Raw genomic sequence first — 24,444 nt, 5'->3', positions numbered from 1 at the left:
GGATGTTGCTCATTTAGAACTTTACAGAAAGCATTTCCTTCCTTTTAAAAGTTTCACTTCACATTCCTGAACTTGGTGTCCCAGATGATTTTCTCCATGTGAAGCTCTGTGTTAAGGTAATGGAAGCCTGTAATGTTTTCCTGGCTAACATTATAGGTTTAAGAATCTTTTTGAAAATGAAAATAATCAGATATTATCAAAATTATCAGATATCAGATAAGTTAACCTTAAAAATGTGTGTGTGTGTGTGTATTAGCAGTACTGAGTCCAGTTTTAATGTAGCCTTCAGTATCTAATGTTCAAATTGCTTTGTGCATGGACTGAGACACGTTGTGAGTGCTTAAAATCACAAAAAAAATCTGTGTATGAATTTTTTGAATAGTTCAGGCTTGTAGATCATATGATACAAATTTGTGACCTCTATGAGGATTATTTCCCTCTATAGTTAATGTGCATCATCAAGCTATGTTCGCTGTATGTTTCTTTTTGATGAAATATCTCTGGAAACAAAAATAAAAACTCTTTAAGGTTCGCAAAACAAACTAAAACAACAGGTTGCTTTTCTTTTGTTAGTTGAGTTTTAGATTAACATGAGTGAAAAGTCATTTTACTTATTAAGAAGAGAATCTGAGGCAGAGATCTGAGGTCATGTGTTTGTTTGTTTCTGTTTTTAACTGAATATTAATTGAATAAAACTTCCAGTCACAGTGAATCAGTGTGTGTCAGTGGAAGCATCGTGTGTGCTTCATGGCGCCATCTAGTGGACTGATAGTAGAAGTAGAGCAGCTGATGGCAGCTTCCTCTGCCTCACACTGCTGTCTGACACTGCTGGTTTTCTGGTTCATCTCAGTGTTTGGACAACATACACTGCAGAGGGAGGATTTCAGTTGATGTGCACATGAATGATTTGTGTTTCCTCTGCAGGTGAAGCTAGAAAGTGTATGTGAGCTGATGTGGATGTGGATTCAGCAGCATGGATCAGTGTGAGGACAGAGAGGAGGGAGCCCCTCCCTCTAAAACCACTCTGTGTGGGGAACATGAGAGCCAGACCAAAGCTCAGAGGTGAGATGACCATCTCTAACTGTCCATGACTCTTCTCCATGTCACAGCTCAGCACTCACATCACTGCTCCATCATTATTCACAGGAACCAACCTGGAGCTGAACCCAGCTGTGTGTCCTTAAAGAGTGACTGGTCAAAGAGTATTGGTGCTGATTTTAAAGGACAATACTCTGATGTGGAAAGGTAATCTATATCTGTATATATGTTTATTTTTTCAGTAAACTTTCAAACAGGGTTAATGCCAGATCAGCTTTTCACGTGTCTATAATCAAATGTAGTATGAAGTCTTGAGTGAGGTTTTTTTTTCCAGAAACATGGCATGGGAAGCATGTGAAAGCTTTATGATGTATGAGGTATTTGTCAATAAACCAAACTGAGCTGAAGGCTCCAAACAGCTCTAGACTCTGTTGGTGGTTCTCAGTGGCATCAGCAGGACAACTAAACCTTTACTACCACAATGATATGACTCAGTGATCATTTCCACACATCACTTCATGGACCTTTAGCTCAAGTCTTTGTGTGGGCAGATTTAATGTGAGCTATGTGCTTATCACATTTTTTTTTAATACATAAAGTGCGTATTCTCTTACCTGGTTTCATCTTCTAAAAGTGTCAACACAAGAACCAGAGAAGAAATAGACATCAAGCCCCAAAGCAGCCTCACATTTTGACATGATAACAAGATAAACAGGATACTTATGTGTCATCAAGGCCTGAGCACTGACATTGCAAAGGTCACACTGCATCTGCTCCGTTTATTAGGAGTAGTAGTGGCAGTAGTAGTATTTACAAAAAAGAATGGCTTATTTTAGAGCTCAAGCATGCTTAAAAACTTCTCAAAGTTCTGGTGGAAATTTAAACTAGAGATGGACCGATCCGATATTATGTATCAGTATCGGCCCGATAGTGACCTAAATTACTGGATCGGATATCGGAGAGAAATAAAAAAATGTAATCCAATCCATTAAATATCACAAAAGCACCTCACAAAACTTGCAACATGGCGTAACTCAGCTCATAACCTTAGCACGTCGGAGCAGTGTGCGTCACGTGATAGAGCGGCTGTGGCTGTGCGAGACCTGTCGGTGGTCTGGTTGAGCTTTTGGAGCCTCGCTACGAAACCGGCATTTAATCTCAGAGAAAGGTATCCCAGAGAAGTAAAGCAAGTGTGTAAGTTCATCTCTGAATGTTTGTAAAGCATTTTTATGTTAAGCTTAACAACCGATATATGGAGCGACTGCCTCTTCTCTCTCCCTCCCTCTCCTGTTGCTACTTCAATCATGAAACTGATCAATGATCAGCTGATCGGCTTTTCTGTCGCAACTCCGTCTCTCTTGTTTGTTTATCGCCACTTTGCGCCAGAAAGAGGAAACCAGCAGATACACAACAGCAGCACATTTACACTTGTTGTTAGAATTTATTTAATATTACTTTCTACACCAGGATCCTTTTCTACGTAGCTGACAGCTGGTAACTGTGCAGGGGCGGATCTAGCAAAGTTTTGCCAGGGGGGCACAAAGACATACTTTTCTTTCTAATTGTCATGTCTAGCTTTTAATAAATAATTATCTGAATCTTACAACCAAAGTTTTCATCTGATGTAAAATGTACAGAAGTCCATTACTGTATATAGTAACTATTAAGTCAAATTTATAACTTAGTAAGCTATAGTACTTTTTCCTTTGGGAAGATACCATCTGTGCAGTCTGCAATTCTGTTGAAGAAAGATGTTGAATCTATTTAATTATTGTAGAAAAATAACCATTTCTGTGCATTTTTTTTAAACACGTGCATTAAATTAAAGTCGATTACGTCAATTAAGGGTTATGAGGCGGAGGGCAGGGGGTGGTTCTCTATTTTTTTTCTTTTTGCTGGGAGTTTGCAACCCTATTAGTTAGGTTGCTTAATATTTCTGCTAAGTACTCTTTAAAAAACCAGAATAGGAAGGATGGAGCAGGTTTAAGTTTATTAGATTGATCAGTTTTGCTGAACTATGAAATATTTTGGGTGCAGTGTATTTTTTTCATTACAAGTATAACAGAATAGCTTTAGTTTTGTTTTGTTTTTTTAAACTTGAGTATGAACTTATACAAAATGCAGCAAGATATTTTAAAAAAAAAACGTTTTATTGATTGTAAAATACGCTATATCGGATTTATATCAGTATCGGCAGATATCCAAATTTATGATATTGGTATCGGCATCGGACATAAAAAAAAAAGTGATATTGTGCCATCTCTAATTTAAACAGTTTATGGGTCTAGCACATGGTCGCAAGAAAATGACTCTGTGGTGCCCCCTTCAAAAAGATAAGCTCCACAGTTGTGCTTTTCATACATTTTTGAGATTTGGTACACATGTGTAACCAAGAAACACCAAGAATCCTCTTGGAGTCATGTTCTGAACCAGGGGTAGGCAACTCCAGGTCTCAAGTGCCGGTGTCCTGCAGGTTTTAAATGTGTCCTTGATCCAACACAGCTGATTCAAATTGCTAAAGTGCCTCCACAACATTTCTTGAGGTTCTCCAGAGGCCTGGTAATGAACTAATCATTTGATTCAGGTGTGTTGACCCAGGGTAATATCTAAAACCTGCAGGACACCGACACTCAAGGCCTGGAGTTGCCTACCCCTGCTTTAAACCCAACATAAAATCTGCCATCTTGAACTTAATGAAAAATTTTTGTGCTGTTTTTTGTGATTTTCAGGTATTACTTTCCTCATAGGGATTTTATCCAATCAATTTCATATTTATAAACTACACATCCTAATTGTGTTTTTGTTAAAGGGTGTGTCTGTGTGTATGGAAATATTTAAAGATTTTTTTTTAAAGACATGCTTTAAACTTTGAGATACCACATCCAACTAAAATCTATATTTTGGTCAGAAAACACTTGAGGAGTTGGCGTTACTTTATTTTGAAAACTGAGTTTTTGTCAAAGGGCATGACACTGGTGGCATGGCGAACTTTAAAGCCATGAAGCATGAAAATCTTGTAACTCTAATACACCTTGTCCTATCTGCCCTATATTTTACGTTTGATAAGAGTCTTGACCTGAACAGATCTATGTGCCAATACCAGTGTTGGGAAGGTTACTTTTAAAATGTATCCCACTACAGATTACAGAATATATGCCCCAAAATGTATTTTGTAACGTATTCCGTTACATTACTCAATGAGAGTAACGTATTCTGAATACTTTGGATTACTTAATATATTATCATGCTTTTTACAGCTACATGAATGTACTATTGCTGTGTGATTTATTACTTTTACTCAAGGTTACTGAAGCGATCTCGTATAGAAAACTATTTCGTGCGTATATAAAACAGGTCCGCAGCTCAGAACCGTTAAGGCGTAAAACTGTAGTAAAGGGACCTCTGGCTAATAAATCGGGTTCCGTGTCCAGCTCGTAGCCAAAAACTAGCTTTACTTTGTTGTCTGGGTCAACTTTCCTCGTGAGAGACAGAGAGATGCGTTGAAAGGCTGCTCCAAAGGAACTTATTGTTTCGGAGGAAAACACGAACACGGTGTACAGTCGAGTCTTAATAGTTTACTTACAACTGGGCTTGTCAGGCACTCTTTTTGGCTGCAGTGGTTATTATTATATTTATATGCTTCCATCTCCCGTTTCTGGTGGGTGACAACTCATACTTTTCGACTGTCCTATTTCTCCCTCTCTTGCTCTCACAGACACATAACGGGTAAGGCAGTCCTTTCTCCCTGCAGCACAGACTACACTGCCCATGAGGCTACATTCTTTAGGCCGATGCCTGTAACACTTTGTCTATTGCCTTCTTATTAAATAATTTTTCTGAATAATTTTTTTTTAATATTTCTTCACGTCACTATGCAGGCTGCAAGTAGAGGTAACATGGGCCGCGAGATTGGGACGCAGGCATTAGAGCCTCTTAATGCGCGTTTTCAGAATCAGAATCAGAATCGTGTTTATTGGCCAAGTATGTGTGCAGACAAATACAAGGAATTTGGTTCTGGTAGATGGTGGCTCTCAAGCACAGCAATGTAAATCACACACACACACACACACACACACACGTGTCTATATATACATTACACATGCATACACATACATACACAAAGCTGTGTAAACCAACTATAAATAACTAATCTAAACTTATATACATAAAATACAGAAATGAAAAGAGGTGGAATGAATACTACAGAATGTACATAAGGTGCAGTTGCAGTCTTGCAGTGGGAGCAGTGTGACAGGTCAACTGTTTAGAAGGGAGATGGCGAGGGGAAAGAAACTGTTCCTGTGTCGGGTGGTCCTGGTCTGCAGGCTTCTGTACCGTCTGCCAGAGGGCAGCAGATCAAAAAGTCTGTGTCCAGGGTGTGAGGGGTCTGTGATGATTTTCCCTGCCCTAAACCTTTTGTTTAGGTTTCCACCAGGGTGGAATTACCAAAAATAGAGAGAGCATAGCCTAATATATGAAACAGGAAACGACCACCGTGTAATCCATTTATTTCAACAAAGTAACTGTATTCTGAATACCACCCTTTTAAACGGTAACTGTAACAGAATACAATTACTCATATTTTGTATTTTAAATACGTAACGGCGGTACATGTACTCCATTACTCCCCAACACTGGCCAATACTGATCGATAGTTAGAGTGCTATCTATTAGGAATATTTGGGGGGGTTTTCACAAGTTGATCACAACCACCCCAATAGTGGTCTAAATAAATTGATGATGAAAATGAAAACTTTTCATTGCCCTGGTGGCATCATAATGACTCCCCAGGAGAAGTTGTTGTCAAGGAGTTAGGAAAGCTTTAAAAAATCATAACTTAAAACCTCTGACATGATGAAGCTTTTGTGTTAATTGGGCCTAATGGTGGAGATGCTAAATTGGGTTTACAGCACCACCTACAGGATCTCAATGAGGCATCCACGAAACTGTTTCATCTGCATATATGAAATTTGATAGCCTGATGTAATAGCTCAAGAAAAAAACCCTTTTGGATCAATACTCTAAACTAGTGCTGTCAAAATTAACACGTTAACGCAGATTAAGCCGTCATCACGATTAACGCGATAAAAAAATTTAATGCTATTAACACATCTGGAGTGCAGAATGCTTCAAAATCCCTCAAATGTTTCTGTCAACGCATTTCAGACAGTTTGCCCAAGTAGAGTTATCTTCGTACATGTGCAAATGGGCAGTTGATCTGGTAGTGACGGGCAGCTGAACCAATCAACTCAATATGGAAGATGATAAACACACATTGGCCCTCTCGATGGGAAATTTGAGTATTAAAAAATAACCAGATGGAAGAGTCGACCAACATAAAGTATTATGCACATTGTGCAAGAAGGAATTATCTTTTCACCGAAGCACTTCCAGCTTAAAATATCACATTGACGCGAAGCATACCTTAGCCGGGGATGTTGCTTTTTTTGCTCATGCAAAATGAAATGCAATTAATATAGATTAAAAATGAATGAGATTTAATTGTGATTAATCAAAATTAATCCACAGTAACCCTGTGATAAATCTGATTAAAAACTGTGATTGTTTGAGAGCACTAATATATATTATATATTAGTGTATACTGTTACTATATACGTTTTTTAAAAAGTTGTATTTCACAGGAGAGAAACTGTGCTAAAAGACAGAAGAAAACTATTTAAATTCTCTTTGAATTTAAGCATACATTCTTTGTGTTTATTCTCCATTTACTTCTTTATATTGCATAAATGTCAGTTACAAGCTTAAATATAAAGTTGAAAAAGTGTAATTGCAGCCAGGCTATTGATCAAGTAATTGCGATTAATCGCGATTAATTACAGAAAATTGTGAGATTAATTAGTTAATTTTTTTTTTTATCTATTGACAGCACTATTTTAAACATAACAGGAAGTCAGTCATTTTCAATCTAAGATGCAAGTTTTGGTTCCATTTTTGCCATTTTCTGGTCTTGTACTTATCAAACTTCTCCTAGAGATTGGAATGAATCAACATGCTTAATCTAAAGGCTTTGGTGATGCTAAATTGTAAAGCTTTTGAGTTTTCATAGAAGGGTATGTCCACGACGGATTGTCAAACTTTGATCATTTGCCAGAGGAGATTAAACTGTCATATTTTAAATGTACTTTGTCCAGCCTATCCCAAATTTAACATATAAGATGGTATTCTGAGTCCAGAGACATCTACAAGCCAATATTAGCTAATGCTTAATGTTACCTCCAGGCACCGGGAAATCAATATTAACTGATAAAATCACATATGAAATTTAAAATTTTGGATCCAGACAATATACAGCAAAATAAGATGTAGTTGGTTTTCTTATACACAATCTAATGGGCACAGTCAGTTTCATCGCTTCTTGCAGTTTTAATTTATTTCTGTTTTTTTTTGTGTGGAGAGGCATAACATGAGCCAAGTCTTCATGATTTCTCCACAGGGTGAACAAGGAGAGCTCAGAGGTTTCCAGTGATCAGTCTGGCCAGCAGCATCACCACATAAAACTTAACTCAATATTTATGGTCAGTACATGTGCAAAAACTACTTTTGCTATTTTCTATTTTGTTCTCAGTGATCTCTATGCTGCATCTTTTAGACTAGTGTAAGGACAGTGTGTCTAACATTGATCCAATTTTTGGCTCCGAGATTTCAGTATGATCATGTGAATCATATAGTATTCTGTTCCAGCTACTGGAGGAAAACATTATCACTTTTGTGAAGAATGAGCTGAAGACGATCCAAAGAGTTCTGGTTCCAGACTACATGGAACCATTTGAGAGTCAGAAGAAGGATGAGAAAGTGTTTGGGGTGAATGAACAGCAGAGAAGCAGAGAACCCTTCCTAAAGATCGCACTGCACTTCCTGAGGACAATGAAGCAGGAAGAGCTGGCTGACCGACTGCAGAGCAGTAAGAGTATTTCTCTAAAGATCTTATCTGCTGGAAAAATGAGAAATTTTCTAATAGTTCAAGAGAATAATCCCATAGTGTAGTGTTTTATACATTTACTTGGCAAGTGAAAGGTTGCAGGTTGGATTCTGGAAGCTGAAGACACAAATGAAGCTTGTGCATAAGTTCAGTAATCACACATCTGTCTACTACCCAGGTGTTTGATGGCTAGTGTATTCATCACTTCCTCTTTGCTGTACAATAACTTAAGTTGTTTCTTATGTGTTTTCAGAAATGTTTGCTCCAATTTGTACACATGATCTTAAAACTTTGCTGAAGAAGAAGTTCCAGTGTGTATTTGAGGGGATCGCTAAAGCAGGAAACCCAACCCTTCTAAATCAGATCTACACAGAGCTCTACATCACAGAGGGAGGGACTGCAGGGGTCAATGATGAACATGAGGTCAGACAGATTGAAACAGCATCCAGGAAACCAGACAGACCAGAAAGAACAATCAAACATGGAGAATTCTTTAATGCCTCAAGTGGAAGAGATCAAACAAACAGAATAGTGCTGACAAAGGGAGTGGCTGGCATTGGGAAAACAATCTTAACACAGAAATTCATTCTGGACTGGGCTGAAGACAAAGCGAACCAGGACATCCAGTTTATATTTCCATTCACTTTCAGAGAGCTGAATGTACTGAAAGATAAAAAGTTCAGCTTGGTGGAACTTGTTCATCACTTTATAACCACAACTAAAGAATCAGGAATCTGCAGATTTGAAGACTTCCAGGTTATGTTCATTCTTGATGGTCTGGATGAGTGTCGACTTCCTCTGGATTTCAACAACAATATGTTTCTGACTGATGTTGCAGTGTCCACATCAGTGGATGTCCTGCTCACAAATCTCATCAGAGGGAACCTGCTTCCCTCTGCTCATCTCTGGATAACCACACGACCTGCAGCAGCCAATCAGATCCCTCCTCAGTGTGTTGACATGGTGACAGAGATCAGAGGGTTCACTGACCCACAGAAGGAGGAGTACTTCAGGAAGAGATTCAGAGATGAGAAGCAGGGCAGCAGGGTCATCTCTCACATCAAGACATCACGAAGCCTCCACATCATGTGTCACATCCCAGTCTTCTGCTGGATCACTGCTACAGTTCTGGAGGAAATGTTGAGAACCACAGAGGTGAGAAAGCTGCCCAACACCCTGACTGAGATGTACATCCACTTCCTGGTGGTTCAGGCCAAAGTGAAGAAGGTCAAGTATGATGAAGGAGCTGAGACAGATCCACACTGGAGTCCAGAGAGCAGGAAGATGGTTGAGGCTCTGGGAAAACTGGCTTTTGAGCAGCTGCAGAAAGGAAACCTGATCTTCTATGAATCAGACCTGACAGAGTGTGGCATCAATATCAGAGAAGCCTCAGTGTACTCAGGAGTGTTCACACAGATCTTTAAAGAGGAGAGAGGACTGTACCAGGACAAGGTGTTCTGCTTTGTCCATCTGAGTGTTCAGGAGTTTCTGGCTGCTCTTCATGTCAGTCTGACCTTCATCAACTCTGATGTCAATTTGCTGGAAGAAGCACAAACAATCTCCAGTAGGTCTGAAAAAACACATTTCTACCAGAGTGCTGTGGATAAGGCCTTACAGAGTCCAAATGGACACCTGGACTTGTTCCTCCGATTCCTTGTGGGTCTTTCAATGCCAACCAATCAGACCCTCCTACGAGGCCTGCTGACAACAACCGAAAGAAGTTCACAGACCAATCAGACTCTACTAGCATCCCTGCTTACACGGTTGAGAAGTAGTTCACAGTTCAACCAGAAAACATATATCAAGAAAAAACTCAATGAGAATCTATCTACAGAGAAAAGCATCAACCTGTTCCACTGTCTTAATGAACTGAATGATCATTCTCTAGTGGAGGAAATCAAACAGTCCCTGAGCTCAGGAAGTATCTCCACTGATAAACTGTCTCCTGCTCAGTGGTCAGCTCTGGTTTTCATCTTACTGTCATCAGAAAAAGATCTGGATGTGTTTGACCTGAAGAAATACTCTGCTTCAGAGGAGACTCTTCTGCGGCTGCTGCCAGTGGTCAAAGCCTCCAAAAACGCTCTGTAAGTTATCATGAAATCATCAATTATTTTTAAACACATGCCTGTCTCTAACAGAACACAAAATTGTATGTGTTATTATCAGGTTTTCTTATAAACTCCCTGAAAAGCCTCCAGTTGATCCAAAATGCAGTAGGAGTACTAACAGGGACTAGAAAGAGAGAGCATGTTTCTCTGATATTGAGTCTCTTCATTGGCTCCCTGGTGAATCCAAAATCAAATTTAAAATCTTTATAATCACATACAAGGTCTTGTATAATTAAGGCCCATCTTCTCTTAATAGTACCATATCACCCCATTAGAGCTCTTTGCTCTCAGACTGCAGGCTTACTTGTGGTTCCCAGAGTGTTTAAAGGTAGAATGGGAGGCAGAGCCTTCAGATTTCAGGCCCCTCTTCTGTGGAACCAGCTAACAGTTTGGAAGTAGAGATAGTTCACTATCTCTACTTCTAAGATTAGGTTTAAGACTTTCCTTTTTGACAAAGGATATACAGTGGCTTGCAAAAGTATTCAGCCCCCTTGAACTTTTCCACATTTTGTCACATTACAGCCACAAACATGAATCAATTTTATTGGAATTCCACGTGAAAGACCAATACAAAGTGGTGTACACGTGAGAAGTGGAACGAAAATCATACATGATTCCAAACATTTTTTACAAATAAATAACTGAAAAGTGGGGTGTGTGTAATTATTCAGCCCCCTGAGTCAATACTTTGTAGAACCACCTTTTGCTGCAATTACAGCTGCCAGTCTTTTAGGGTATGTCTCTACCAGCTTTGCACATCTAGAGACTGAAATTCTTGCCCATTCTTCTTTGCAAAACAGCTCCAGCTCAGTCAGATTAGATGGACAGCGTTTGTGAACAGCAGTTTTCAGATCTTGCCACAGATTCTCGATTGGATTTAGCTCTGGACTTTGACTGGGCCATTCTAACACATGGATATGTTTTGTTTTAAACCATTCCATTGTTGCCCTGGCTTTATGTTTAGGGTCGTTGTCCTGCTGGAAGGTGAACCTCCGCCCCAGTCTCAAGTCTTTTGCAGACTCCAAGAGGTTTTTCTTCCAAGATTGCCCTGTATTTGGCTCCATCCATCTTCCCATCAACTCTGACCAGCTTCCCTGTCCCTGCTGAAGAGAAGCACCCCCACAGCATGATGCTGCCACCACCATATTTGACAGTGGGGATGGTGTGTTCAGAGTGATGTGCAGTGTTAGTTTTCCGCCACACATAGCGTTTTGCATTTTGGCCAAAAAGTTCCATTTTGGTCTCATCTGACCAGAGCACCTTCTTCCACATGTTTGCTGTGTCCCCCACATGGCTTGTGGCAAACTGCAAACAGGACTTCTTATGGTTTTCTGTTAACAATGGCTTTCTTCTTGCCACTCTTCCATAAAGGCCAACTTTGTGCAGTGCACGACTAATAGTTGTCCTATGGACAGATTCCCCCACCTGAGCTATAGATCTCTGCAGCTCGTCCAGAGTCACCATGGGCCTCTTGGCTGCATTTCTGATCAGCGCTCTCCTTGTTCGGCCTGTGAGTTTAGGTGGACGGCCTTGTCTTGGTAGGTTTACAGTTGTGCCATACTCCTTCCATTTCTGAATGATCGCTTGAACAGTGCTCCTTGGGATGTTCAAGGCTTGGGAAATCTTTTTGTAGCCTAAGCCTGCTTTAAATTTCTCAATAACTTTATCCCTGACCTGTCTGGTGTGTTCTTTGGACTTCATGGTGTTGTTGCTCCCAATATTCTCTTAGACAACCTCTGAGGCCGTCACAGAGCAGCTGTATTTGTACTGACATTAGATTACACACAGGTGCACTCTATTTAGTCATTAGCACTCATCAGGCAATGTCTATGGGCAACTGACTGCACTCAGACCAAAGGGGACTGAATAATTACGCACACCCCACTTTTCAGTTATTTATTTGTAAAAAATGTTTGGAATCATGTATGATTTTTGTTCCACTTCTCACGTGTACACCACTTTGTATTGGTCTTTCACGTGGAATTCCAATAAAATTGATTCATGTTTGTGGCTGTAATGTGACAAAATGTGGAAAAGTTCAAGGGGGCCAAATACTTTTGCAAGCCACTGTAATTAGGGCTGGATCACGTGACCCTGAGTCCCCCCTTAGTTACACTGCAATAGGTCTAGGCTGGCAGGGGATTCCCATGATGCACTGAGTGTTTCTCCTTCTTTCAACCCTTTTCACGTATCATGTGTTTATACACCACTCTGCATTTAATAATTTGTTATTATCAATCTCTAGCTGGTTCTCCCTGAGGTTTCTTTCTGTTAAAAGGGAGTTTTTCCTTTTAAAAAAAAACACAGAAAAGAGGAAGTTTTTCCTTACCACTCTCGTCAAAATGCTTCCTTAAAGAGAGTCATATGATTGTTGGGGTTTTCTCTGTTTTATCTGTGTTATTGTAGGGTCTTCGCCTTATAATATAAAAGTGGCAATTGCTGTTGTGATTTGCTGTTATATAAATAAAGCTGAATTGAATTGCACTGAATTGGTCTATTTTATTATTGTTGTCTCTTCAGGCTCAGTAGCTGCAACCTGTCACATAGAAGCTGTGAAGCTCTATCCTCTTCTCTAAAATTAGAAGACTGTGAACTGAGATCTCTAGACTTGAGTAACAATAAACTGCAGGATTCAGGATTGAAGCTGCTGTTGGCTGGATTGGAAATTCCATACTGTAAACTGGAAACACTCAGGTCAGATCATATTTGTCAGATCTATGTGCCTATCAGCCAAATGTTTCAATTTCCCTTCCATAAATAATAATTTCGATTTTACAATGCCATATTTAGATTCACATATTTTGTTCTTTACATGTGCAAAGTCTGGAGTAGTTTGAACTTAACCATTCTATTTGCATTTGTACAGCACCGAGTATCATTTTTCATCATTAGCATTTTCTCAGTTATGTGAATTGAGAAGGACTTGGCATGCAAGAGGGATGATAATGTCCATAGATTATGCAGGGCTCTAGAATAACTTTTTGCCACGGGCGCACCGGCACAAAAGTTAGGCGCACTCAAATTTTTCAACCGCATCGCTTAACACCGCAATCATTTGCGACCAAATTGGTCGCACTCTAGAGCCCTGTTATGTATTTTCAAGAATTCAGGTAAGACGATTTATGTTTTTCTTTTTCATTACTCTCCAATCAGATTGAGCAACTGTAACCTCTCAAAGAGAAGCTGTGAAATTCTGTCCTCAGTTCTCAGCGCTTCATACTCTATTCTGAGAGAGCTGGACCTGAGTGACAATGACCTTACGGACTCTGGAATGAGCATATTGTCTTCTGGACTGGATAATCCACACTGTAAACTGGAAACACTCAGGTCAGCGATTTTAAAATGTACAACTTCTCATGGTTACCCTGTCCTCCAGGTATAGCCCCCTCCTCTCTTTCTCTTTCTTCCTTACTGCTCTAACTTTTCTCTACCCTGCTTGTGTGAGTGTGAATATGAGTGGTATCAACCAATGTTTTTCAGTGGCAGGCATGGTTCCTGGAGTCCTCTGGCAGACACACTTTTCTCCTCTACAAATAAGCTCCGTACTTAAACTGTTTAGACTACTCTGGATCAACTGGAACCAACTCTAAGCCAGCCCAACCCACTCTTACCAACTCCTGTTGGATTGTTCTCTGGATTCAATTCCCCTGAGTTCAGTCAGTCTACTTCTTGAGGATAGGAAGAGAGACTGAAGAGCTGTTCTGGTTTGTAGCTTGTCCCTTGCACACTGAGAAGTGTCCTAAATATTCTGGAAACTGCCTTCTCACCAAATCAAACTGACCTCTTTTGTCTAAGTACCATTTGCTTTCAGACCTACTAAATGAACTAGTTAATACTGATCAGTTCTCTGCTCGAGTACAGCAGAATCCAGGTCAGTTAAGTAGCAGAGGGGGTTGTTGTTTCAGCTGCTTTACTATAAATGAAATGAACAAATTGGAACCTACAAAGTGTGCATGAGAAGCCCGATTGGTATTTGTAGATTGGGCAAGTTCTCCCTATGCAAGTGTAAAATCCATGAAAGGGGTCTGTAGAAATGACAGAGAACATTATGCATGTAACATCATTCAGCATGATCATTTTGGTGCTGTGTCAGTGATATTCTTGGGGGGCATATCCACTGAGCGATGCAAGGACCTCTACAAGCAAGACAACGGCACCATGACTTGCAGCTCAGTGACACCCTGGTCCAGATCTGGGAGGAGATCCCCCTGAACAAATATCTAAAACCTGATATTGTCAGACATGCTCTCAAGCGCACACTACAGAGTACCATTTTGAGTTACTGCAATGAAATTTCAGCAAAATGGACTAGCATGTTGCTTTTTCTTTACTAGATTTTTTGGGTTTTCTTGGAATTCAATTCTCCTTAGATTCATCATTTTCGTGACCATCAAATGATCTGGCTCTTGGTGACGTTAGATTCTAGATCAAAGCGACTTTGTTTCTCCTAACAGTGCCATATAAAGAATACACTTTGTATTTAGCTGCCATGCTGTTTTCTAACAGTATCTGTCACATGTTGTTTTTTCAGGCTGACAGGGTGCCTGATCACAAAATATGGTTGTACCTCTCTGGTATCAGTTGTGAAGGCCAACCGCTCCCATCTGAGAGAGCTGGACTTGACTTACAATCATCCAGAAGAGGCAGGAGTAAAACTATTAGAGCAGCTGAGACTGGAAACTCTCAGGTAGGGAGAGGCTTCTTGATTCATTTAATCAGTAATAAAATATACCAAAATGTCAGGTTGAAAATCTGATTACTTATGCAATATCTAAACTTATTTGACTAGGTTATATTTAAGAAACATAATAAAAGCAAAAAAAACAACCACAGGAAGGGACTTTAGAGACATTTTCATGTGTCAAAATGTTTGACTGTTCCAATGGAGAAAATGAACCTCAGTTTGATTTAAATGAACTAAATAATGCAATTTAAAATTAAAAAATAAAAACTTAACAATATGTGTATGGGAGCAATGTAATGTCCATGTGTGCATGCTGAAAGAGACTGTGCTGGTCTAAACCCCTCCTCCTTTCAGGGTGGAGCCTACTGGAGTCCGATGGTTGAGACCAGGTCTGAGGAAGTGTAAGTGTGTTTTTAATGTGACTCATGAAAACAAAGCAGCTCACATTCAACCATCTTCAAACTGTCACATGACATCTCTGATGTCAGGAGTCATCATCAAAGTGTCAATCAATGAACACATGACGGATCAATAACTGCAGCTGGATTGTGTTTGTTCTCTCCATCAGATTCCTGTCAACTCGAAATCGACACAAACACAGTGCACACACACCTCAAACTGTCTGAAGACAACAGGAAGGTGACACGTCTGGTGGACGGTCAGCCATATCCTGATCATCCTGACAGATTTGATTATTGGCCTCAGCTGCTGTGCACAGATGGTCTGACTGGTCGTTGTTACTGGGAGGTCGAGTGTAGAGGAGGAGTTAACATATCAGTAAGTTACAGAGCAATCAACAGGAGAGGAGACAGAGAACACTGTGTGTTTGGAGAGAATGATCAGTCCTGGAGTTTGAGCTGTTCAGATGATGGTTGTTATTTTGTCTGGCACAATAATAAAAAAACATCCATCTCCTCCTCCTCCTCGTCCTCCTCTGTCTCTAACAGAGTAGCAGTGTATGTGGACTGTCCTGCTGGCACTCTGTCCTTCTACAGAGTCTCCTCTGACACTCTGATCCACCTCCACACCTTCAACACCACATTCACTGAACCTCTTTATCCTGGATTTACAGTCTTGTTTCCTACTTCCTCAGTGAATTTGTGTACAGTTTAGGATGAGGTAGGGGTATTCAATTCAAATTAAACATCCAGCAAGAGAAAATAAAGCAAGAAAAGTCCAGAATATCATAAAATTCCACATTCATTATCATTTAGTGCAATATATTTTAATGTAGCACAACAGTTAGATCAAAGTCTGTGTATAGTTAATAATTGGCTGTCAAGTGAAAGAAATACAGTACAATTCAACAGGATTTAATTTTCACAATGACCTGGAGGGTACTCCATCAATGAAAGATTAATAAACTGCTCTTTCCTTGTTTCAAGGAAAATAAAGTTTGCATTCAAAAATTTTAAAAGTGCTTTTGAAAAAAAAGGTACAATTTTTCAGCCTAAATTTGTGATTTAGTGTGTAAAGAGTGTCCTCCTGTTAGAGAAACACTCTGACTGTTGAACAGATAGTTCTGTCTGTCTCTTTCACTCGGAATTTCAGATTCATGGATTCAATCAGTTGATGTTTTAAACTGTTTTAAATGATTCCTTGTAAACGTCTTCCCCTTCAGTCCTTTAAAGATGGAAGCTACGATTATTCCAGGACCTATATGTTGTTGTTCTGTCTTTTTCCACTCAAAGCTTCACAGTAAATATCAATATGTTGTATTTCTCTGAAACAGAGGTGACCAACTGTGATATCAAGGAGGAATCACTGAGCTGCAGTGCCTTGAATGATGAATTAACAAACTGTTAAAAAACATTTTCACATTATTTTGTTTCTCTGGACTTCAGTTTTGTTTTATCATGAGCCTGTTCAGTGTCCAAATAAAAAAACGAGTCTTAAATGTTTCACAACAGTGAAACTTTTTTGTTTTATGAAGCTCCAACAAAACTAATATCTCATTTAACTTTGAAGGAGAACCCTAATGCTAAATATATTCATGCACCGTTAACCTTAGACTTATTTTGAGTAAATATCACATACAAACCTGTAAGTCGAACTGTTTCTGTCTGTGTTTGCACAACACTTCGAGTTGTTCATGTTTTACATGTTTTAGTTTTTTTATTTACTGATTTATGGATTTTCTTTCACTGATTAGATGTTTTTAATCTCTTTTTGTTCGCTTACTCGTGAAGACAACATTACATGATCATTTCCACCATCTCTGAAGGAACTTTGTTTATGTGTTCCCATTTTGTCAGGGAGCTTTTTTTGTGTTATTAAAACTAAACAAATAAATAAATGAACAAACTACATGATGTTACTTTAATCATTCTTTCATGGGTGTTTAAATTATCAAATTATTTTATATTAATATTGTGTTTTAATTGTACTGATGGCTCATCAACAACACTGATACCAACAGCCTCATATTTCTGAGGATGAAATGGACCATTCACTGCCCTCCACTGGTCATTGTCAGTAACTACAACTCAAATACAATATACTGTCTTTATGACACATTTACTGCAGTGTTTCAACACTAGTGTTCTTCAGTGGGGTAATGTTACAGTATGTAAACGCAGATATTAAACTGATAGAAATACTGACGTCAGCAGGGAGAAACTGTGTTTACTGCCTTCGTGTGGTCACAGAGAGGAACTACAGGTAAAAATATCACAGTCAGACACCAAAACATAAAGAATAAAAAAAAAACATGGCAAATTTTTTGTCAAATGACAAACATCATGTATCCTGTCACACCACAATATAAATAGAACATTTTTGGAGGATGTGTTCAGCAGAGGTGGGACCAAGTCATTGTTCAAGTAAGTCTCAAGTCTTTATCGTTAAGTCACAATTCAAGTCTCAAGTAATGTCAGGCAAGTCAGAGTCGAGTCACTGGTGTAAAAGTCCGAGTAAAGTCACAAGTCTGAAACTTTGAATTTCAAGTCCTTTCGAGTCTTTAAAAAAAAAAGAAAAAAAAAGAATGTTGCAGTTATATGCTAAATGTAAATATTAGACCATGCAATTTTTAAATCTGTTTTTCTCAACACATGATGAAATACTGAACTTAGAAAATATACACAAATTGTGAAATTGCACCTCTATAAAATGCAGCTCAATTAAACTTAGCTCCAAGAATAATTTTCACTGACAGTTCTGAGATAAGCTGCATGTTATTCTTGGATGCGCTTGTAGGACCGGCTTTAAAATCGCATGACAAAAATATCATACACAGTAAAAAAAACAGTATCACCAACGTAGCCTGGACAACATTTGCTAGTTAGATGAAGTCAGCTATCTCATCGTAGCAAAAGAGAAGCACCACCATTCATTATGCAACTTCAACTGTCGGACAAAGTTGGAAGTTGTTCCATCTCTGCCTGTGATTCTCTTCTTGCATGTTTTGCATATTGCATTTCAGTTTTTTGTTGACTACTTCATAGTTTATGTACCTGAAAAAAAATAACTACTCGCAGCATTTTTGAGCGTTTTTTTTTTGTTTGTTTGTTTGTTTTTAAAATCTGGTTAATTTGATTGGCTGTGCTACAGCTCACGCACACATACGTACGGAGTGTGGTTTGAATAAATGAATGAATGAACTGAATTAATGGTGCACACTTTCTATATAATATGCGTGTTAAATTTTAGATTTGGGGTGAAATATCAAGTCTTTTCAAGTAAACCGGTTCAAGTCCAATTCAAGTCCCAGGTCATTGGTGTAAAAGTCCAAGTCAAGTCACAAGTCTTAGAACATTTTTTCAAGTCAAGTCTAAAGTCATAAAATTAATGACTCGAGTCTGACTCGAGTCCAAGTCATGTGACTCGAGTCCACACCTCTGGTGTTCAGTACAAACAATAACAGTACAGAAATGCAGATTTCTGTAAAACCTCAAACATTTCAAACTGATCAGTTCCTGATTTTCCTCTTTCACAATTTCTCCCTAAGCTCCTCATTGTGTGTTTTCTTTCTTTGTAAAGTTTCACTTCACTTTCCTGGACTTGCTGTCAGATGATCCTCTTCATGTGAAGCTCCATGTGATGGTAATGGTTGTTTTTCTTGTTAACACCAGCTTTGTTCAGATTAATTCCAGCAGAAACAAAAGAAATCTGCCACTCCACACATCACGCTGACTGACTCACAGCTGGACCCGAGAAGGAGGCGACCTTTAAGCAGCTCGTCTGACATCTTGTGTGAGTTTGAAGAGAATGATTCACATTTCCATCAAAATGTTCGAGGCAGTTTGTGCTCTATTTAGAAATGTCTGGTCTGCTTCTATAACTTAACATCTACTCAATTCCTGTTCTTCACTGTTCTCTTGAAGTATTTATGCCTTTTTTGAATATTTCTCTTTTTGTGCTTTGACAATTTTTGCTTCAACCAGTTACAAAAGTACGACTTACTTATTTATGTGCTCCAATATTCTGAAATCTTGCTATTATGATGGCATTAGAAGTTCATAGTTTTTGGTCCAAAACAAAGCCAAAAAACTAAAAGTTAAAGCAGTTGCACAATAAAAAACATGTCAGAACAATGACGCTTTTACGGGGGGGAAACAAAAGTGGAAGACACTTTAACCCTTTCATACTGGTCGTGATAATTCGACCTGTTTTTGGCAGCAGAAAAATGTCTTTGTCCAAACCTGATTCAAAATAAACAAAATGAAAATATTCTAAAATTTTATGCTGTCACCACTATGGTGTGTTTAGGGGGTCTCTAAACTCTACATGCCATGTCTGTGTGCATTTTGTTCTTTTATGAGACAATGTTAACACTTTCACTCATATTGTTGATGTTTGCACCACTGCTGATCTTTGAAAGATCATGGGGAAATCTTCAAACAGTGGAATAGTAAAACAGAGTAGGAGTGATCACATGCGGTGCACATGAGGAGCAGAGTTCATGCAAAAGTCACACGGTGCCTTGAGAGTGTCTTGACACAGACATGAGATCTGAAACAGGATGACATGGTGGTGCTCTGTGGTAAAGCACTCAGTGTTTGTGGACTGATTACACTGATCACAGCAACGAGGTCTGTGGTTTAAATTCTGTCTGGGACCTTTCCGGGTTTAGTTTGCATGTTTGAACCTCTCCAGCATGCATGTCAGGTTAACTGGCGATTCTAAAATTGGTCCTTTAAGTAACAGAGATAAAGTGTTGCAAGAATGTCTGGATAAAGTGGGACTTGTACCTAATAGTGCTTTGAGTGTTCATTAAGACTAGAAAAGTGCTGTAGGTGCATTACATGCCTGTCTGTTGGTTCTTTTGCTTTGCTCCTCCAAGCACAAATAATGCAAGAAAGCAAACTTATGCTGCAGTTTTATTGAGTTTGCAATCAGCAAGTTTTGTGTTCTAAATTGTGTTAATGTTGAATTAATATTGACAGTAATGGATGTTAAATATGAGGATTTTTTGTGATAGAGAAGGAAGGACAGTATAATTAAATTACTGTGGCTGTTGTGTAAATGCTAAGAAAATGTCTTCCCTGCTCTCTGAAACATTACTTAAGAATAACTCATCAACTGATTAATCCCGGATGGGCTAATTATACATCCTAAATAGATCTGTACTTCAAAATTGTTTTGGGCACTTATTACCAGGAAATTCTTGGCAGAAGCCACTGAAGACATTAAATATGAGAAGGATTTAAGTGTTAAGTTGGTCTCACAAGTCATATAGACATCTTACAGTTGTACTGAGGATCCAGATCACATGACTAAAAACTGACTGAACTTCGAATACAGTGCATGTCTGTGCACGCTTGACCTGTATCTGTCTACAACTGAATCTGTGCTCTTATATATGCAACTTTAGTAGAATAATTAGCAATTTAAGCCACCGACACAAAGCAGTCAAACCCATGAAAATAAATACAATGCTCATCAGCTTCTCCCAACAGATAAGAAAATACTGTCCCTGTTGGAACTGCAGAAAAACATTCTAACAAAAACAGAAGGAAAGGGGATGTTTTCAACACCAACCAACTACCAATTGTCTTACACTTGAAAGTTTAGAAATGAAAATAAAAAATCTATCAAGCATCAAATTTACAGGTAAAAATGACCATTGAGCTGAGAAGAAAGAAGAGAATAACCTTTCTACTATGTGGGTCTACAAGTTTGGACCTGCTTAGTCTAAAGGTCCTGACATCCTGTACATGTTTAGATTTTTTTTTTTTAATCTTTTTCTAAGTACTTTCTATATTTAGCTTTAAAACTTTCTCAAAGGAGAAGAATTACTAACTGGAAATTAAATTCTAGTATATTGAATAAACAGACATGTGAACAGTTAACAAAAGACATTACCGAGTACCTGGAGTTCAGTGATAGAGATAAGATATCCCCACTGATATTGTGGGATGCTTGTAAAGCGGTGATGAGAGGAAGAGTTATTGCTATAACCTCTAATATTAAAAAATCCAAAGTTGCAAAACTTCAGATGCTGCAGTCGGAACTATCAGACTTAGAGGCTACACACAAAAATATTATTGATACTAAGACAAAATTAAAAATTGCAAAAAATAGAAATCAAATTGATTTCTATTTTTCCAAACAAAACTAATGTTGACCAAACAAAGATATTATGAGGGGGGAACTAAATATATGAAACAATTGGCATATAGACTAAGTAAGCAACAAGCAGATAGAACAGTGTACAGGATAAGAGACCCAGAAACCAAAATGGAAATGCAGTATACAGAGGAAATTAGGCACTACTTTAAGAAATATTACGAAAAACTATATTCAAACCACTCACGAATAATAATGGAAAAATGGAGAGTTTGTTTGACATGTTAGACCTCCCTCCCAAAACCTACGGAAGAAGAAAATAAATCTTTAGTGAAGCAAATTACAAGGGAAGAACTTCACTTGGTGATTGGTAAACTCAAGGCAAATAAGGCTCCAGGTATAGATGGCTTTACTGCAGAGTGATATAAGAAAGTGAGAGACGCTCTGACACTGGTGTTACTTAAAACATTTAATTGGGTCCTTACAAAGGGAGAAGCTTCCCTCTCATGGAAACAAGTTATAATTTCTATTATACCTAAAGATGGTAAAGACAAATTAGAGTCATCCAATTATAGACTAGTAAGTGTATTAAATGTAGATTAGAAATTATTTACATCAATCATAGCACGGAGACTTAAAGGGATCATGCCAAAAATAATACATTTGGATCAAACTGGTTTTGTTAGGTTGCGCCAAACCCACGATATTATTAGGAGAACTTAATTACTAGACACATTAATTTAAATAAAATACCGGCAATATTACTGAGTCTAGATGCTGGAAAAGCTTTTGACTCTGTGAGATGGGAATTTCTATTCAGAGTAATGCTTAAATTTGGGTTTAGTGGGTCGATTATTACAATATTGAGGGCTTTATATACCAGACCAACCGCAAAATTGAAGATCAGTGGTGAACTTTCAGATGCTTTCGAGCTTGAAAGGTCAACAAAATAGGGATGCCCATTGAGTCCACTTTTATTCGCTATTTTTATAGAGCCGTTGGCTCAGTGGATTAGGCAGAATGACACAATAAAAGGGATTAATATAGCTGGAAGTGAGCAGAAATTGGCGTTGTTTGCAGATGATGTTTTGGTTTACTTATTAAACCCTACCAAATCATTTACGGAGCTTATGTCAGTTCTAAGGGATTATGGGTCCTACTTGGGATATAGACTGAATGTCCAAAAAACACAAGTTCTCAATAGTCGTTATAGTCCCCCACAAAATTTGCACAGCAAATACGAATTAGGTTTGGACAAAAAAACTATTAAATATTTGGGCATTAATTTATCAATGGATCTAATTAGTTTGGAAGAAATTAACTACTCTCCACTTTATATAAAAGATATTATCATAGATATTAGTAAATGGACATTAATTCCTTATCTAAACATCTCTTCTAGAATGGATAGCACAAAAACGAATACGCTCCCAAAGATGTTACACTTGTTCCAGTGTGTTCCTATAGAAAACCCAGAAAGGAATAAAATCTTCTCCAGATTTATATGGGCGGGTAAAAAGCCAAGAGTTAAGTGTAAAACACTTCAACTTCCCAAAGATAAAAGAGAACTAGGCCTTCCTTGCCTGCATGACTATTATATGGCAACCCAAATAAAGCCAGTGGTGGGCTGGTGTAAGCCTGGGTATCGCTCAAGATGGAAGGAAATCGAGCACTCCTTGGGCGGTAACTTTCCTGTTAGGGCACTGATAGGAGACCTCTCAATGTCAAGTTGTTTGGGAGACCCAGGTAACCCTTGGATAATAAGCTTGATGAAGACATGGAATGGATTACTTTAAAAGTATCAATTTAAACAGGGGGCTGGACCCCCTAGGTGGGTCACATACAACTCAGAGTTTTTGCCTAGTAAGATTGACTTGACATTTAAAACATGGGCTAATAAACGTCTCGCCACATACAGTACCTTCTTAAAAGAGGGAAAAGTGATGAGTTTCCAGGACCTTAGGAATAATTTTGAGTTGCAAAATCAAGATTTTTTTTTAGATATTTGCAACTGAGGGATTTTCTGAATAAAAAAATTAAATCATCCCCAGTTACTGATGGGGAATGAAGAAATTATTCATATATTCGAGAATGCATATAAGGATGCACCCTATCAAAAACTCTCAAAATTATATTGATCACTGACCAATCTAAAGGGTCATGATAGAGAAAATGTAAAAACAAGATGGGAAACAGAGGGCAATCTAACCTTATCAAGAGAGGAATGGGATAAAATTTGTATGCAGCAGTTGTCAGTAACAAGCTCCCCCTCATAGAGGGAATTCTGCTGGAAGAATGTAACTCGTTACTTTTGTACCCCAGCACAGAAATCCAAAGATTCTCAACAGACAACCTTCTGGTGGCTGTGTGGGCACGCAGTAGCAAATCACTTCCATATTTTTTGGGATTGTCCTCGTGTGGCACCATTTTGGAAGGAAATAAATAAGGTCCTGGACACAGTCTTTAAAAAAAAACAATTTCATTTCACTGTACTGTACTTAGGAAACTTAGAGAGTCTTAACTTGTGTAAATCTGATAAATATCTGCTCAATGTGCTGTTGGTGGCTTCTAAAAACCCATCGTTGGTTTAGTAAAGATACTACTACAAATGAGTGGACTGATTTGATATACATTATATTTGTTATGGAAAGAATAACTTTTAGACTGAAGTCACAGGTGCACTTTTTTAAAGAATCTTGGTCAAAATGGTTGAACTACATACAAAATGGAAGGCCTGATTTTGTATAATCTTGTTGTTTGTTTTTGTTTTTCCCAATGTTGTTCTGTTATTAAATTGTACTGTTGTATTCCCTGTATAAAAAAGAAAACCAATAAAACATAAATGAAAAAAGTACCTTATACAACAAACAAACAATGCAGAAAAACAAATTAATTATTCCAAAATATATGTTTAATTCAAAAAGTATGACGCAAATAATAGTAATCTGACCCAAAAATTGCAATAACTGATGACTATGCAGTACTTAACATCCCAAAATCAGTCAAAACTCCTGTTAAAGCCGTTTGAAGAAGAAAACTAAACTCTGTCACATGATGTTCCCCCGTGTCTCCATCGGTTTCTGTGACTCGAGCCGTGTTTGAACAACTTTAATTGAATATTAATAGACTGAAAACAAATCACATCTGCGAATGTGTCAGTGAATGCA

General features: G+C 38.3%; 2 protein-coding genes across 5 annotated transcripts in view; both read left to right on the top strand.

The window, feature by feature from the left end:
* LOC109196997 (NLR family CARD domain-containing protein 3) overlaps window positions 1-24,444 on the top strand; it is a 501,803-nt gene that overhangs the window by 467,123 nt on the left and 10,236 nt on the right. The window lies entirely within an intron of this gene.
* On the top strand, window positions 928-17,049 carry LOC109196996 (protein NLRC3-like). Its single transcript, XM_025902716.1, has 10 exons — window positions 928-1,062; window positions 1,147-1,245; window positions 7,493-7,574; window positions 7,741-7,960; window positions 8,232-10,062; window positions 12,607-12,780; window positions 13,240-13,413; window positions 14,618-14,773; window positions 15,125-15,171; window positions 15,339-17,049. The coding sequence occupies exons 1-10, from the start codon at window positions 974-976 to the stop codon at window positions 15,881-15,883; spliced, it is 3,417 nt and encodes a 1,138-aa protein (XP_025758501.1). The 5' UTR covers window positions 928-973; the 3' UTR covers window positions 15,884-17,049.

This window comes from Oreochromis niloticus, linkage group LG23, assembly GCF_001858045.2.
Source record: "Oreochromis niloticus isolate F11D_XX linkage group LG23, O_niloticus_UMD_NMBU, whole genome shotgun sequence".
NCBI classification, from domain to species: Eukaryota; Metazoa; Chordata; class Actinopteri; order Cichliformes; family Cichlidae; genus Oreochromis; species Oreochromis niloticus.
The sequence above is the reverse complement of the archived record's forward strand: the minus strand, read 5'-3'. Positions and strand labels throughout refer to the sequence as shown.

Coding starts and splice junctions, on each gene's coding strand:
- LOC109196996 (XM_025902716.1), top strand. CDS start 974: ATGGATCAGTGTGAGGACAGAGAGGAGGGAGCCCCTCCCTCTAAAACC. Junction 7,575..7,740: donor AACTTAACTCAATATTTATG/GTCAGTACATGT, acceptor ATTCTGTTCCAG/CTACTGGAGGAAAACATTAT. Junction 7,961..8,231: donor GGCTGACCGACTGCAGAGCA/GTAAGAGTATTT, acceptor ATGTGTTTTCAG/AAATGTTTGCTCCAATTTGT.